This window comes from Lathyrus oleraceus, chromosome 5 (assembly GCF_024323335.1).
Source record: "Lathyrus oleraceus cultivar Zhongwan6 chromosome 5, CAAS_Psat_ZW6_1.0, whole genome shotgun sequence".
NCBI lineage: Eukaryota > Viridiplantae > Streptophyta > Magnoliopsida > Fabales > Fabaceae > Lathyrus > Lathyrus oleraceus.
In genome coordinates this window covers 317838312-317855920 of record NC_066583.1, presented here as the reverse complement: position 1 = coordinate 317855920, position 17609 = coordinate 317838312, and the positions used below count along the sequence as shown (strand labels likewise).

Genomic DNA, 17609 nt, shown 5'->3' with positions numbered 1-17609 from the left:
CAAAGTGAGCCACTTGAATCAAGTCAAAAGGATTCTCAAGTAAATCAATGGGACTTGTGACTATGGGATGCTGTACTCACATGGTTCTGAGCCTGTCCTATCTGGGTACTGTGATGCTGACTGGGCTGGGAGTGCTGATGACAGAAAAAGCACATCAGAAGGATGTTTCTTCTTGGGAGACAATCTCATATCTTGGTTCAGCAAGAAGCAGAATTTTGTATCTCTGTCCACTGCAGAGGCCGAATACATAGCTGCTGGAAGCAGTTGTTCCCAACTAGTTTGGATGAAACAGATGCTCACTGAGTACAATGTCACTCAAAATGTCATGACATTATTCTGTGATAATCTCAGTGCCATCAATATTTCCAAGAATCCCATCCAACACAGCAGGACCAAACATATTGACATTAGACATCACTTCATCAGAGATCTGGTGGAAGACAAGGTGATTACCTTGGAACATGTAGCCACTGAACTCCAACTGGCTGACATATTTACAAAGGCTCTGGATGCTACTCAGTTTAAAAACTTAAGGGGCAAACTGGGGATATGTCTCTCTGAGAACTTATAGCAACCAATGATGTTTGGGATGTATTGTTTAATATATCTGCCTATTAAACAATTGGAACTATGCTCTGACTGGTCAACAGATCATAGCTATGCCACTTGCAACAAGTGTGGCAACAAGAGGTTAAGGAGATATTCTAACTTAAGGCGGCCTATGCACCTGCAGGAGTTCAAGGACACTGTTCATGCAGGAGTGGTTCTGGATGTCAGACACAAAGTCATGGCATCTGATATGGCGGTACCTACTGTAAAGCAAAAGGGTGTGACAACTTGATCAAAGCTGTGAAGCAAGATCAAGTGGGTGTTAACTTGGTTGAAACTGTGAAGTAAAACCAAGTCTGTAATTCTGTCATTTATGTGTAATTCTGTTTAACTTATGTTGGTCTGTAGTTTAGAGTGTTGCTTTGGCAACATTTTTGCCAAAAAGGGGGAGTAACAGGTGATACCCCAGGACAACAGATTGTTTTGCTAAACAGATATTCAGGACAGATATTCAAGATCCTCTTATCCAGAGGTTGTGCTGCAGCAGATGTTCCACTTCTGTTTGTGTGCTGATGTGTGTGAGTGTGCTGCCACTCTGAGTGTATTAGCTAGGTCTATTTCCTGCTAGATGTGTGATTTTCGCTGCTATGAACTCTGTTGTAGGATCAAAGTGTTTTAGCCAAAAATTTGCCAAAGGGGGAGTTTGTAGGTGTTTAATTGGTTGCATTGTATGCTAAAACACTAGCTGGATTCTAATGTCTTGACTGATGTCATGACATGCTGTGAAGGTGTTTGTGTGACTGCATTGTAGGTTATAATATCTAGCTGTACTCGGATGTCTTGACTGATGTCATGACACACTTGAGTAGTTTACTGCAGGATTAGCTAATACAGGATTTATGGAATGTCAAAGTGGATGTGGTGACATTCATCCCTGCCAGCAGATACTGAGGAATAGAACAGTTGGTGTTCTGTTAGAACTCAGTATTTATTTTCAGTCTGGTTATCAAGGAAATACCAGATCTGGCATAAGGCCTACTGTCTGAATGTCAAACTGGATGTTATGACATTCATCATTGACAGCATATACTGAACAATAGACAGAGTGGTGTTCTGCTACCCTTCAGTATGTTTATCAGTCTGTTCTTCAAGAGGATAACAGAACTGACTTAAGGCTAAATGTGTAAATGTCAAATTGGATGCTTTGACATTTATTAATGTAAGCTGTTACTGTAGAATGGACAGATTGGTCCTGTACAGTTCAGCAAATTTGTACAGTCTGTTTTCAGGAAAAACAGACTTAGCATATGGACCTTGATGTCAAGCTGAATGTTGTGACATTCATTCCTGACAGCATATGCTAAATTGTAGGTTGTTTAGTTTTTCTGTTTCAGCTTTTTCTCAGGCTATTCTTCAGGGATTCAACAGCTGAGAGAAAATCCAGGAAATCAACAACCAAGCTACATTTAATGAACCTAACAAATAGCCTATTTGTTAGTAACCTAGATATGGAATTTAGGGGAACTCGCGTGTCCTTAAATTCAGGAGAATACAAGTACAAGGCCCAAGTACTGCAATATAAAAGGAAGTCATTCCTTCATTCAGAACTGGGGATTTTGAGGCGTGAAGATTTAGTGTGTCCATCATACTTCACTGCTGTATTTTTGTGAGTCTTGTATTAGACATATCTTGTAAGCCAAGCTATTATCACATAGATGATTGCATTGGTATAGGTTGTTCATTGAGTTGTAAGTGTTGTGTCACTCTAAGCTTTTAAGCGTGAGTGCTGTGTATCTTGATTAAAGTTGTTAAGCACAATCAAGAGATGTTTGAAGTGTGTCTTCAACATTGTCTTTAATATTGATTAAAGGTAGTAATCACTGAGGTGATTGAGGGGGAGTGAGTAGGAACTCTGATCTTCGTGTAAGATTGAATTTGCATTGGGTAGGTATTAAGTGATAGGGTTAAACAGTTGGTTTAAGGTCTGAATTAATACTACTAATAGTGGATTTCCTCCCTGGCTTGGTAGCCCCCAGACGTAGGTCATGTTGGACCGAACTGGGTAAACAATTACTCGTGTTATTTACTGCACTTACTGTTTTCTGCATAATCCTTGTCTGCGCAGAATTGGATGTCATAACAACCCGTGTGACATCGAAAGTTTGTTAACTAGAATTTCAAAATGCATCTAAAATTAAAACTTAAATGAAACGTTAACTAAATAGTGGATTACAATCCAATAAACCTCTATTCAGTTAGAGTAGTGTAACAGAATTTTCATTGCAATCAATTTGTCTTTGAAAGTTAGTTACGATTCAATTTCTCTCTCTTCACTTATATCTTCATCATCTTCATCTTCTTCCTCTTGTGTACCAACAATTTGAATTAATTAATGTTTATATCAGTTAGTATAATTGTGTTAGGTTGCATCTATTTGCATTAGTTTGAATGGCATAAGTGTATCAGATAATTTGTGGTTATCAGTTTGAATGGTTTACATCAGACACATAATTGTTATTAGTGGCTTAATTGCATCATTGGTTTATTACACATTTTATCAATTGAAACTAATTATTTGGTATACATCAGTTGACACATAAAACCAACACAATTTGTGGTTTAATCAAAACACATTATACCAAAACAGAGAAAATAAGGCACGATTGATTTATACTAAAACACATTACTAAGATGTTTTCATCATTGAGACTCAAAATAAGAAATGTCGCTAAATGGGCTACATGTTATTTCTATTATTTGTGCATTTATCTTAAATCTTTTGATGATTAATCTCCTTCTCCATGATATTGCATGTCTTTTCATTTCTTTTTAAATGGTGACAAAAAAGAGAGAATGACTACGGAAGAAATAGTTTAAAATTTAAAAAACAAATATCAATATTTTATGCATAAATTGAGAGGGAGTATAAACTTTTTATTGATGCACAAATAAAGGGGGGGGAGGGGGGCATTGAATTTATCCAACTTAAAAAATCAAAAGCTTAATTACAAGAATTATGTCATCATTAAAAAGGGAATATTATTGAGGTAAATCATTTTTGATGTTTTGGAAATGATAAACTCTTGTGTAAATATAAGTAAGATTATGGTTTTATTTGGTATTTGGTGTGTTCTCTTAAGTGGAAATAAATAAGACAAATTCATTCATTCTTACTCAAAATATTATACTATGGTATAATGATCACTAAAAGAATAGTATTCCTCAAATGGATAGAAGAATCGTGAAAGTATATTCGAGGATATAAAAGTCAAGGACACCAATTCGAGAATACAAAACCCAAAGATACAAATATTACTTGGGAACCAAGTAAAGTGAAAAGTGTTATAAAATAGTGATGTGACTATACACCATGTACTTTATGACATAAAGTACAAAGCAACAGTAAAATTAGTCCTTAAAGTTCAAATTTGAAGGTAAAAATAATTCATCCTTGAACCCAAAGAGTCGGAATTATTTTAACACATGTTCACACCAAGCCATCATACAATAATCACATTTTTGTAAATACTTGTTCTGTCACGGCTTAATACATTATTTCAACATTATAAAGGCTACATAGAAGACAAATACTTCTATATAGTACATAACATACTCTCAATCCAAAGGGTGGTTTTTGAACATAAAGAGAAAGAAACATAAAAAAAATCAAAGCATCAAGAAACCTCTTTTCTCTTTTAAAATCATCTGAAATAAGAATCATAAATATCCTGTATCAAAGAACTCAATACAAACAACTAATTATCATACAGTGAAGTTTTAGTCTTGCATTAATACTTACAAACTCTTTATCTCTCAAAGATATCTCAAAGAACTATATATCTTAAAGTTCATATAAAACTTGTTTATTATTGTGTAAGCTCATATAAGCTATATTAATTAGTGTTGTAAGCGTGGTGATACTAAGAAAATACGCAGTCGAAAAGATGCACATAAGAAGAAAAAAATTTAAAACATCAATAAAGAAAGCTTACAGGCTATGAGGATTGGAGCATCCACTTTAGTGAATTAGTATAAATTTCTTCTATGATCTCTCTTAAACTCTATTATCTTTATTTACACTATTGTCAATCACAAACACACACACAGTAATTAAATATTATCTCATAATTACACTAAATTTTCTTCTCCAAAGATTCCTTGAGAGATCTTGATTTTATTAACTTAAAGCTAAATTTTAATAGCATTACAATTCAACCCCTTTATCGTGACATTTATATTTACTTAAACTAAAAATTTAATTGAAAAACTTACGTCGAGGAAGAAACATTTTAGATTAGTGAAACAATTTAAAGTCGGAGCTTTGAGACAAAGCGAGTTTGAGATTTTTACCTTAAATTTCCTACTTTGCATGTTTTCAAGCATCGGTAAAGAAATCTTACAGACTATGAGGATTGGAGTAGCCACTTTGGTGAACTAGTAACACACGCACGCGCACGCGCACGCATGCACACGTGTGTGCGCGCATACACACACACACTATTATCTCATATTTACATTAAACCTTACTCCCCAAGTATTCCTTGAGAGATCCTATTTTTATTAACTTAAATCTAAATTTTAAAAGGGTTAGAGTTAAACCCCTTTATTTTGACATTTATATTTACTTCAACGAAAAACTTACTTAATAAACTTAGTTTGAGGAAGAAAAATTTTAGATTAGTGAAACAATTTAAAGGCAAGGCTTCGAGAAAAAGATTGTTATTTTAGATTTTTAAATAAATTCTTCTTGATTGAATTACCACATCTGTGAATGTTATACGATACTATATTCTTTGAACAATTTTGATTTTAGCTTCCCTTTTTTTCTTCCCTTCATGATCTCTCCTCTCTATACTTCTAACTTCTTCAACATGAAAATTTTCTTATTTAATTCCTTTAACCCCAATTGCAGACGCCTTTTTCCAAATCAAGCATATAGGTGTTATCAATCATATAATCATTAAACACAAGGTCTCTGCTTACCTTATGCCCAATTAAGCAACTTAAAGCATAAAAAATCATGGAGTATCCTTTTTTGCATAATTCACTAATGCTAAGTAGGTTGTGTTTAAGCCCTTTAACTAAAATCACACATTCTATGGTGATTGTGGGGGGATTTCCCACAACACCTTCTCCTAAAATTGTACCTCTTATATTGTCCCCATACGTGAAGTGAACACTTTATTTTTCATTAAACTTGATGAACTTTGAGGTGTAACTCGTCATGTGTCTTGAGAATCTACTATCTAGGATCCATAACCTTTTCACGAAGACAAGACTTTCCTGCAGACAATCAAATAGGCCACTTACGTACCCAACTGATGGGTCATTTGGGATTAGTTAAGGAACACTTAGATATCCATGTAATTTTACCACTAGGAACTTGGACATTCCTAATATGACAAAGAGGCCTAACTTGACCCTTATCACTACAATAATGACATACAACTTTAGATGAATTTTATATTTCTTCTAGTAACATGAGGTTTTTCTTTAAAATGTTACTTATATCACTTGAGAAAATAGAACTAGTAGTAGATAGTTAAATAGCATGTGTTAATTTTCCTTTGAGATTTTCAATTTTAGATTTTAAAAGTGGACAAGTAACGCACTCTACTTTTTCTACCTTTTCAACTAAAATGTCAGAAACATTAAAATGCTCATCAACTAGAGATGTATGCGCCTTTTTTAAGGAACCCAAAGCGCTATTAAGATAATTAATCTCCTTTTCAAGTTTTAAAATGATTCTCTTTTAGAGATAAAAAAATTTAAAAGCATTTAAAGAATCGGCATGCATACCATCAAACTCTTTCGACAATTCTCTATATGAATGATCATTTTCAGGATTAGAAGTATATATTTGTGAGTCTTCACTTTTCTTCCGTGCCATTAAAGATAGATTAACACATTTATCATTCGACCTTGAGTAGGAATCTGAGGAAGGGCTCTTATCCTCTTCTTCCCACGCGATATAGGTTCTTGGATCTTTGGCGCTTTTTCCTTTCGTCTTGTAGAATTCCTTATTTTTATGATGCTTAGTGAAACTTGGATAAGAAGTTCTGTAATGTCTCGATTTTCCGCAATCATAACATGTGACACCATCATCCTTTTTCTTATGTTCTCTTTTAGGTGGATGAGTTTTCTTGAAATTTATCAAACCTTTGTCTAAATGCTTGAGCTTGTTTCTTTTCAAGTATCGATTGTAGCGTCTAACGAATAACCACATCTCCTCTTCTTTACGAGATTCTTTGTCAGAATTATCACTTTCTTCCTTTGATTTCTTAGCTGAAACTTTCAAAGAAAATACCTTTTCTCTTCTCTACCTTTCTCTTTCTTTTTCGAATTTACTTCGCTATTCGTGAGTCATTTCATCTCATTTTCATGTTCATCATGTTTCCCAAACAACTTTATGATGTCCAAAGTATTAAGATCGTTAAATTCTTTTACTGCGGTAACTTTCGATTGTCATTCCCTGCATATTGACCTTAATATTTTGTTAGCGCAATCTTTTTTAGAAACAGACTTTCCTAAGTTGTTTAGTTTGTTGATTAAATGGATGAACCTAGTCTGCAGGGATTCCATGGATTCTCCGAATTCCATACAAAAAAGTTCGAACTTCTTTGTTAACATGTTGATCTTAAAATAATTGACGTCTTCAATTCCCTCGTAAAGGGTTTGAAAAGCGTCACACATGGCTTTTTTGCTCTTATAATGTGAAATTTAGTAGAATATTTTCACGCTTAAAGATGAGATAAGTATGTTCCTTGCTTTCGAACCATATGGGTATTTAATATTGTCATTATCACCTTTTGGGATAAAATGACCATCGGTAACTGCTACTCATATATTCTTTCCAATAAGTATAATTCTCTCCTTTAAAAATGGATGCTCTATTATACACTCATTTTGGATCGTCGTCACCCATATTCCCAAACTTTTCAATCGTTTAGACCTGATTAAAAGACCAGCTTTGGAGTCAATTGTTGGGTGAGAATATGGAGTAGGGAAACGGTCTAGAGGGGTGAATAGACCCTTTTAAACAAACAAAAATTGATTGATTTTCAAAATGAAAAGTCACAGTTTTCGATGCGGAACTCTTATAGCGAAAAATAGAGACTTTATGCTTGAATTGGAAATTAATCACTAATACAATTACACAATTCACAATTGTCTTAGATTGATTAGAGATTATATCCAAAGAGTTACAAGCTATGATGAATTGACAATTTGTAAATTACATGAGATGTGTTATTTACAAAGATCAATTGTAATGTGATTCTAACATCACAGTTTGCATAATTTAATCAGCATTAAAACATAAATAGGTTCTTATTCTAACAAAGTCTAAACTTATGTAATAAATCGCTACCAACATGAATTAACGATAAACTACACTAAGAAATGATTACCTAAACATGCAATTACCTACAAAATTTAAAATGCAAGAGAGAGAGAGAGAGAGAGAGAGAGAGAGAGTACACCGGGATGTATAGTGGTTCGCCTCTATCGTCCCTGCAGGTTCCTACTCCATTCTCTAATGATTTTCCATTGAAATTTGTTCTTCCACTATGATTTGACAAAAATTATATGAGGTCATACAATCACTAATCCATAATAGTACTGAGAAAATAAATCTTTTATCTGGATCTTGACTTGTATACAACTTTTATGCAAAACTTTATGTGAAATATTTACTCGGTTCTTACTTCTTGAATCTTCCAGTTTCACCAATCTGCTTTAAGTCTTCGTGTTTGGCAATCACCAGTGATCCCACCGATTTCTTGAGCGATCAATTGTTCAAAGATTAAAAAGAACTCATACCTTATCTGTAGGTTTCTACACAACTCTACCAAGGTCAACCTGAAAAGAAGAACCTCATGTTTTCACTATATTTTGTCACCATCAATCACAACAATCCCAATCTTGAAAACCTCCTGAAAATCTTTACAAATTCTTCAAGAAATGTTAGTTTCAAGACACGTCTCCCTCAACAATTATAAATCTTCATAATTAGGATATGAATCCAAACTAGAGGTTGAAGATGAAAGAAATTTCGATTGCAAGAGATTTTGAGTTTTTCGAAATATGGAAGTTGTTGTTGTTATGTTCTTGGTTGCTATGAAATGAGATTACAAAAGAATTTGTATGTGTTGGAGATTAAGCACAAAAATAGGTGAAAATGATTGTTTTATTTGAGTCAAGAACATTTGTTTATTTGAGTCAAGTGAACAAGTATAGTGAAACAAGATCAACATATAATAAATGACCAATTTCCTGTGATTCGAGTCAAGTTATATCTATGATTCGAGTCATACAAGATCATGATTCGATTCAGGTAGAAACTCTGATTTGAATCAATTTGGATAGAGTCAAACAGGAAAATGTGAAAAACAGTGTGATTCGAATCAACTGGGCAGTTCAACAGAATTTGTGTGATTCGAATCATGTGTAACTTGTGATTCGAGTCACATTGTTGCATGATTCGAATCAAGTTAAAATTGTGATTCGAGTCATAGATGTAGAATTCTTCATGTTTTTCTCTGTTTGATTTGATTCGAGTCATAGTTTGTGAATTATTCGAGTCATACACAAGAAATCTCAATTTTTCAAGTTTTTCAAAATAGTTTGAGATTTCACTTGACACATAACTTTAACCAACGTCAAATACGGTTCTTGTTCTATGAATTCAACCAATTGATTTAAAACACAATGATTATACTCAAATACAAACACTTTAATTATGTATCCTAAAACGATTGGATTTAAAAAAAAAATCCAAAGACGTGCAATAGAAGAGGAGACTCAATAAAAGATAATAACGAAACGAAAGTTTAAGAGACAAGTAACATAATCGTATTGGGACTCTCCCCCTTAATGTATTAGAGATATGCAACTTTAGAGCTCGTACAATTTGCAACTGACACATTAACATGGGAGAAGAGAGTTGAAAGAACCATTGAAGCATTAAGGCAGTTTTATGTGGCTTTAAAATAGTCTAAGGGTTTATGTGTGAATTTTTGTAAAAGCAAGCTCATTGGTCTCAATTTGAAGGATTTTGTTTTATCCAAGAAGTTGTTTCTTTCTAGGCTTGTGATTTCAGTTCCATTCCTTTCTCTTTCCTTAGAATTCCGATCGAGGCCAACCTTAGAAGAAGATCTACCTGGAATCTCATTCTTAGCAAGTTTCGCAATAGATTAGCTTCATGGAAGGTAAAGAATATTTCTTTAGGAGACAATATTTCAACATTTCAAAACAAAAATATGATATTGTCTAATGACAAAGTTCCAAACAAGTTTCCACAACTGTTAAACAAATAAAATGTGAAAATAGCTAGTAGCATAAAATGCATTCTATTCACAACAGAATAGCCAAAACTTAATCTAAACAAACAAAATCTCAACATCTGCTATTGGTAAAATCAGCTCCATTGTTTCTCCATCACTCACCAAGTCTTTTTCTCTAGGCACATTATGAGTCACAAAACTAGTTGAACACAGAAATGTGCAACAGTTGAAGTTCATATCTGGATATGAATATCTACAGATTAACCTCAAATTTTCTGTATCAAAATTATAACCAACAACAGCGCCTGGAATCTGCAAATATATAGTCTGTGCTTGTTTGGAATAAGCAATCGGTGTAAGCGGCTCCCATTCGAACAATGTGTCGCGAAATTCGTGATGCGTTGAGGCAAAACTCTCATGCATGACAGTATGGACTAATTTCCACCTAAATGTTTCGGAATCAGAGAATGGCCCGAGATCGTAATCCTCCTTAAGAAGTTCCCAAACGTGAAAACCATCAAAATCAGTGTAACAATAGTAAACACAGCCGCTCGATTCGCAAAAACATCGGCGATACATCATCGTCGATTGCCATGCCCAGTCTTTGGAAAAATTCGGCAGTTCAATTAGTTCACAGTTGTCTTCTTCGACGTGATACACCAATAAGTTTCCATCAATCTCCCAATGGATAGAACCATTTGAATAAAGAGGTTGCGTAGATAGTTCCTTAAACTCGAATTCTGGCAAAGGAGGGAAAGTTAAATCGACGAAATGGTTTACCTTACTCCATTCGCTTGTGTCAGAAGAGAATATATGAAACTCTAGTCCATTTCCATCCATCAATTGGGAAGATTTTGCTTCAAGAAGAACAATCTTAAATTGGTTATAATCATTGGAAGCTAAACCAACTCTAATAACATGTTCTTGAATACAAGGTTGAGGGATCGTGATCGAATCTTTTGTAAGAGGATTTACCACATAGTAACAGGATTGATCAGTGACATAACCAGATAAGAGGATTAAGCCATTGCATGAAGCAAGTGTTTGAACAAAGCTCTCAACAGAGAAGCTTAAGGAATGGTTAAGGAAAGTTCCATTTTTTTCACTGTGATCAAAATCTAAAAACAGAAACTGAGATGACCCATTTTCAAACTGATAGTGGCAAGAAAGATCCACTATGCTATCATGAGAAGTAGTACCGGAAATAGTTTGAGAATTCTCTTGCTCCATGTTCTTGATTCCAAATGTTGTTTTCACCACTTTTTCAAGAGCTGTGAACAGATACATGAATTTGGTTAATTGACTTCGAACACATACGTAGTAATATTCTATCAAAAACTGTCTTTTCATCCATCCAACTTATCAATTTCAAGATTTTTATTTTTATAGTTTTTCTAGGTCAACCTTGCGACTATACTTCATCTTCATCTGATCTACTATTTTTGCCATAAAATCTTCGGATTTTTTTTTCTGCATTTCCAAACCATCTGAACCTAATTTTCAGAATCTTTTCTACTATATAAGTACTAAATGAAAAAGTGAAAGAACAAAAACCAATTATCATCTAAACTGAAAACCAAACAAAAAAAAGCAAACAAACCCTAAAAATGATAATATTAAGAAAAACTTACTGAAATATCAGCAAAAATTAGAGCAAGTTTGTTGAATCTCTTTTTCTTCTTCTGATCTTCGTCGGGTCGGGGCGCAACCGTTATTTTCTTCTCGCGCAAGTTACTGCTTTCAATGCGCACTTGTGTATTTTTCTGTGTGGGTCCACCCAATGAAAAAGGAAGGTTTGTAAGAAATTGGGTCGTGGATCCAATGGAAGTTTGAAAGAAATTAGAAGAATCTTGCTTTCCAAGAAACCTCACTAAAGAGACTATTGAAGTATTGAAGGCAGTGAAGGAATGAATGGTGAATGGAAAAAACAAAAGATTTGTTGCTGTTTGAATTTTTCTCTTCCTTGCGCTACAAGTAATTTTGGTTTTCTCTTGTTGACTTTGAGATTAGGAAAAGTACTTACTTAGACGCATTCTCAAATAAAAAATATTGTATAAGTAACAAATTTAAAAAGAATATATCACATAATGTTGAATGATCGTGTCATTAAATATTTTTTTGGTAAAGATTGATTAACTTTTTCTTCCCTTCCTTTTTTTATATTATAAATTGATTTTATGGATATTAAAAAAATGTGATGATGGTTGTTAATTGTCATTTACTAATGGTACAAGGAAAGGAAGATAAGTTAAACCAATTTGAGTCTCGTTGACACAATTCATTTAATACAGTTAATAGTTGTGGACATTATATGTAAAGGAATACCAGATCAAGAAGCTTAAAAAATAGGTGGAATTGATTGAGAGGAATCAAAAATGTTAGAATGAATTACATGCACAAGATGATGACTATGACAATGTCACCATCTCGGAGTGAAGAAGTGAAGCATCCTCCCTAAATGCATCAATGCAGAAGAGGGAAAATGGTTTCATAGCAAGAGGTTATGTTTTCCAGTCTTGGAAGCGTATCATGGTAAGATGGACTCGAAGGAGAACCTAACCTTTTTCAAATCCAAAATAAAACTTCAACAAACATATCACACTTTGAAGTGTGTTGTTTTTCCATGTATTCTAAAAAGTGTTGCTCTCTTGTTGTTCTCTTACCTCCAAAATAAGTTCATCAAGTCGTGGAAGCCATTGATTGGGATGTTTGTCTCTAGGATCACCACTAGTCACATAACAAAAAAGAGTTAAACTTGCCTCCTTGGATTTATGAAAATCCAAGAAGATTCGTTCATTTAATTTATGGATGCTTTTATTATTGAGACATCTAAAATCAAGAAACTCAACCCAAATTTGAGCTTAGACACATTGGTAACAGATATAAAAACATGCCCATTTTATGACTTTGTTAGTGTATACACCATTTTAAACACTAGATTGGCTAAAAAAAACATGCCAAGAGGATATATAGCTATGCGGGTGTTTACTGGTGTTTTTGGTAAACAATCACGAGTTTTAGTTAACTTGCAGAATCAAATTCAAAAATCATATTTGACACTTTATGCAAAACGTTTGAGAAAATGTAATTGTACTGAAAGGATTTCTAATGTGAATAACAGAAGAAACACAATAAAAGTACTTAGATTAACAAAAACGAGTAAATAAATAAACAACAATAAAGCAATTTAAATACATGAATCGAAAATGGAGTGTAAGTTCATACATTTCTAACAAACTCGTTATCTTAGTGAATAAGATGTGTAAGTTCTGAAGAGAAAAAAATGAAATGTGACCCTGTCTATAGAGTCGAAATTTGCTCATATACTAAGTACATTATCAACTGCGAGTAACGACTAACTCCTAAAAACCTGACATGTATACTACTTCATGGGCTTTCGTCTTCTGATTTATTTCCATGTGTCATCGGAACTTCAACCGCTTTAACCCACCACTACTGTCGAAAATGTCTTTAAGTTATCCAATATGTGGGGAAAAAATATACTAAGTCCTAAACACCTTATTTCATAGGAGAGTCAAACTCACCACATCTCTCGCAAAGGTTAATGTATCGAGTTTGTGACTTGATGTCGAAAATGTGACTCAGTCATCTACACTTAGCACACTTATATGCTCCCTCGGGTCTCAAATATAAGCAACAAAAAAAATTCAAAAGTCTTAAATATAAGCAAAAATTACTTATAATTATTACATTCAACGTCATTATTCCAAATATACCCCCTACTTTTTTCACATTTCTATATTTTTAACGATTTCCAAAGCAAGAAGTAGGGATAAAATTAGAAAGAGTGTAAGACTTAAATGCATTTATACACTTTTCTTAAACGGTGAGCTTTTTGTAAAGTTGCTTATATATGAGACCGAAGGGAGTATCTTATATCACACATTCCTATCATAATGTCAAGCTAAAATTCTCAGGCTAACAAATGACCCCCAAAAATGTTATTTTTCGATCATATTTAGAATAAGAGAGAAAGATGGCATTTTTAATCAAACTCATAATACTATTCAAACCATCATGCATACATCACTACCATCATAACTTACTCCACTCAACCATCACGTCTACAACGAGCATGTAACCTCTATCATGGCTCTCGTTCCCAAGGTCGTCATGGGCCACAAAAATAACCTCATTAAATAAATAAAAAATCATTAATTACTAATTACTTAAAACAATAATCAAAACATTAGTGTTTAGTTTAAGAGGTAAAACTGAAAAGGTTTTATTACAATACATATATAACTCATTTCCACTTTACAACGTTACCTTTTCCATAACCCTAAAAACAATTCACTTTATGCAACGCTCCTTCTCCCTTTTTCTATAACTCAAACTCCAAAGATGACTTCTTCTTCCAACTTCAACATTGAAAAGAACTTCCAAGTCCCTTCCGCTGCTTAGATTGAGAGTCATAACTTCTCTGGCAGTCACACCTATGTTCCAGAACCACTGATAAAGACGAAAAAGTCAGTCATCTGGATTTCTCAAGTATTGATTCCATTTCTATTGCAGGTAATACACATGCTTTTGTCTTTTGCCTAGATCATCTGTGAAACTGGATCAACTGGAGAAGTTTTTTCCTGGTATACCCTCATGCAAACATCGTGTATTGGAAGACAAGAGTTTTGAGTTAGTGTTCATAGAACAACCCAATCATTTTTTCTGTTAGTCTCCTTATACCAACAAACCCTACATCGATTGGCTAAACAGAGTAGAAAAGAAAAAAGAAAATACCTAGAAAAATCAAGGCATCTTCGACTTGATTCATCTATCTAGAACTGAGCCAAGTTATAATGCCAACATGCTCATAACTGCTCTTTGTTTTGGGGAATCTTTAACCAACACATTCCAGCTTCCATGTGGAATGATAAACCCTACCTATTTCGATGTTGTTGCCATCATAGGTCTTCTACCAACAGAAGATACTTTCAACCCTACTATCAAGAACAAAACCAAGCACAATTTCACCTTCGATCATGATGGTTTCAACGACTAATTCAAAGATCACCATGAACAAACAAAATCATTTTTCGACTATGAGCATATCGCTTTCCTCACCCTTTGGTTATCCCACTACATCATTTGTTCTAGTTCTCTTCAAATAGCCAAAGGTTTATATCTCTAGCAACCCAACTTCATGAGTCAAAAAATGTTTGTCTTACAAAACTAATTATGAGTTGTCTTTATGAATATTTATAAGTTTCCTCCCTTAACCTCATAATGCGAACCGTATCTAGGAAAACTTCCTAGTTTTTGGCCCCGTTTGGCTCCTTCAACTTTGGCTTAATGCCACCTTTGGACCTTTTTATATGTTGTTGTTTCACTTGACTTAGAAAGGCAAGTCGAAGGTATTATACTTGATTTGTTAACTCCAAAAGATGCCAATTTATCGACTAAAGACGCTTTCAAGAAATATTTCTTCATATTTATGAATTTCATTGAATTCATTTCTATTATGGCACAATTCGCCAATCAAAGATATGGACCAGATTGGTTCAAAAGAGACTTTCCGACTTCGTCATCTGGTCACTAAGCTGAAGCTCTCGACGTCGGGGTAAATTTCTTCAAGCCCATTATTTTGTCAATCAGAATTTCAATCGGGAAGGCTGGCCTTAAGCTTGTTAGATACATCCAAATTTGGTGGCTAGGCAATTTGGCTTCAGCCAATTCTTGCCAAGGTCGCTTTTCACCAAGGAGATCGAGATTTGTTTGGATACTACCACATTAACGGAAAAGAATACAAGGCGTATTTAGACTTTCATACTAAAAAAGTTATTAACTTGAGACCCTTCAATTTTGTTAACAATAAAGGCACCAGACTCCCTAGAATTCCACTTACCAAGTAACCTTCTAGAGCGGGATTTATACAGTAAAAATATTTATCCGACCAAAAAAAATTTCCATACCAGCTTCTTTCCCTAATGCCTTTTAGATATATTTTCATTAGGTTTACTTGGTAACATTAATGGTTGTCTTTTTGTTTCTTTATTGCTTCAAACACGTTGAAGATAACTTTTATCTTATTAAACCTCAAGGTTAACTCGCCCAATTCAACATCTCTAAGAGCCTTATCGGTTGCTAGGAATAGTCTTTTGAAAATGAGCGGTGTTTTAGAATATTCAAGCATATCTAAGATCAAAAAATCAGCTAAGAATAATAACCCATCAACCCTAACAAGGACTTCTTCAAGAACCCCATATGGGTAATTAATAAAGCAATCATCTAGTGTCAAGGTCATTTGAGCTGGCTTTGGTTCCCCACAATTTAACTTCTTCATCATAGATAGTAGCATCAGATTGATGCTCGCTCTTAAATCACATAAAGCATAGCTAATAGTTAGTGAACCAATTGAACAAGGGGTAGTAAATCTACCTGGATAAGTGATCTTGGATAAGTGATTTTAGGTAGTAGATTTCTCTAATGATTGCACTGCACTCTTCCTCCAAAGCGATGTTTTCATCATGCTTCAACTTACGCTTTCCTGATAAGAGTTATTCATGAATTTAGCATATACATGTATTTATTTGAGAGCTTTACATAATGGAATATTGACATGTATTTTGTTCAACATCTCAATAAAAAATTTAAACGTGTTCACTTCCATCTTCTTATTGGGTTTCTCCTTCACAATCAGATAGGGTGGTTTAATATAATCAGGTAGCTCGGGATTTGGTTTATTCAAGCAATGTTTCTTAGTTCTTCTGAAGGGTGATTTTTTATCAATGAATTGGTCAGGGTTTACCCTCTAACTTCATCATTACTATCATTCACACTTTTTTCTCCCTCGGAATTTTTCTCAACCTCCTCTTCAACTATCATTTCTTTTCCATTCCTTTTTCCAACTTCGCTTGATTCTTTCTTTTCTTCACTCACCTTTGATTCATAAGGTACCACTCGGTTTCTCAACTCATTGGAAATACATGTTTCATTCTTCGGATTATCCATTGTACTACTATGAAATCCTCCACTTGAACTAGCTTGGGCTGCCATTTGTTGAGACAACTGACCAATTCGCATCTCTAAGCTTTTTATTGAAGCTTCAGTATTCTTGTTCATGGTTATCTGATTTGTGAAATTTCCCTTTAAGTCTTAAACATATCTGTAAGAACAAAAATAGTTCTACAACAGATTCCAGGATTTTGATGATAACAAAGGATGAAACCAAAAATGGCACTCTAACGAAAAGTTTCTAAGTGTGCAGGACTCTGAACAAGAACAAAGGAATCTGATCGCTTTATCAGATACAGAATAAAATCAGATACAAAGTACCAGAAGATCAGAAGCATCTGAAGTGGAAACGCTCCCTAGAAGCTCTGACTCTGAGCAAAACAACATATCAGAATATCAGAAGCATCTGAAGAAGAAGAGCGCTTCAGAAGTTCTGACTCTGAGCAACAGCATATCAGAATTCCAGAAGCTCTCAACTTCCTCTGAAGTCAACACTGATGATCTAAAAGACCAGGACTATCAGAAGCTCTAATGTCATTTCTCAGATCTCAGATTAATAGAGTAATTCAGACTCTGACGAAGAATTTCCTTATCCAGAAAGAGTAACGGTAACTACAACCTCAAATAGAAAGAAATTATATTTGGAAAGAAGTTATTCAGGGAGACAAACTTGTTTTGGCAAGAAACAACAGAAGTTATGGCATTAAACTCTCATCAAGACAAAATATCTGCCATCACTACAACGGTCCTTTCACCTCTATATAAAGGACGGCAAACCTCATTGAGAGACACGCCTGAACACAC

At 34.2% G+C, this 17609-nt stretch overlaps 1 protein-coding gene across 1 annotated transcript; it reads right to left on the bottom strand.

Annotated features, from left to right (window-relative positions):
* Positions 1 to 9786: 9786 nt before the first annotated feature.
* Positions 9787 to 11826, bottom strand: LOC127088292 (uncharacterized). The gene is made up of 2 exons (XM_051029220.1): positions 11465 to 11826; positions 9787 to 11104 (listed from the first exon to the last, which is right to left on the bottom strand). The coding sequence occupies exon 2, from the start codon at positions 11061 to 11063 to the stop codon at positions 9930 to 9932; it is 1134 nt and encodes a 377-aa protein (XP_050885177.1). The 5' UTR covers positions 11064 to 11104; positions 11465 to 11826; the 3' UTR covers positions 9787 to 9929.
* Positions 11827 to 17609: the final 5783 nt, after the last annotated feature.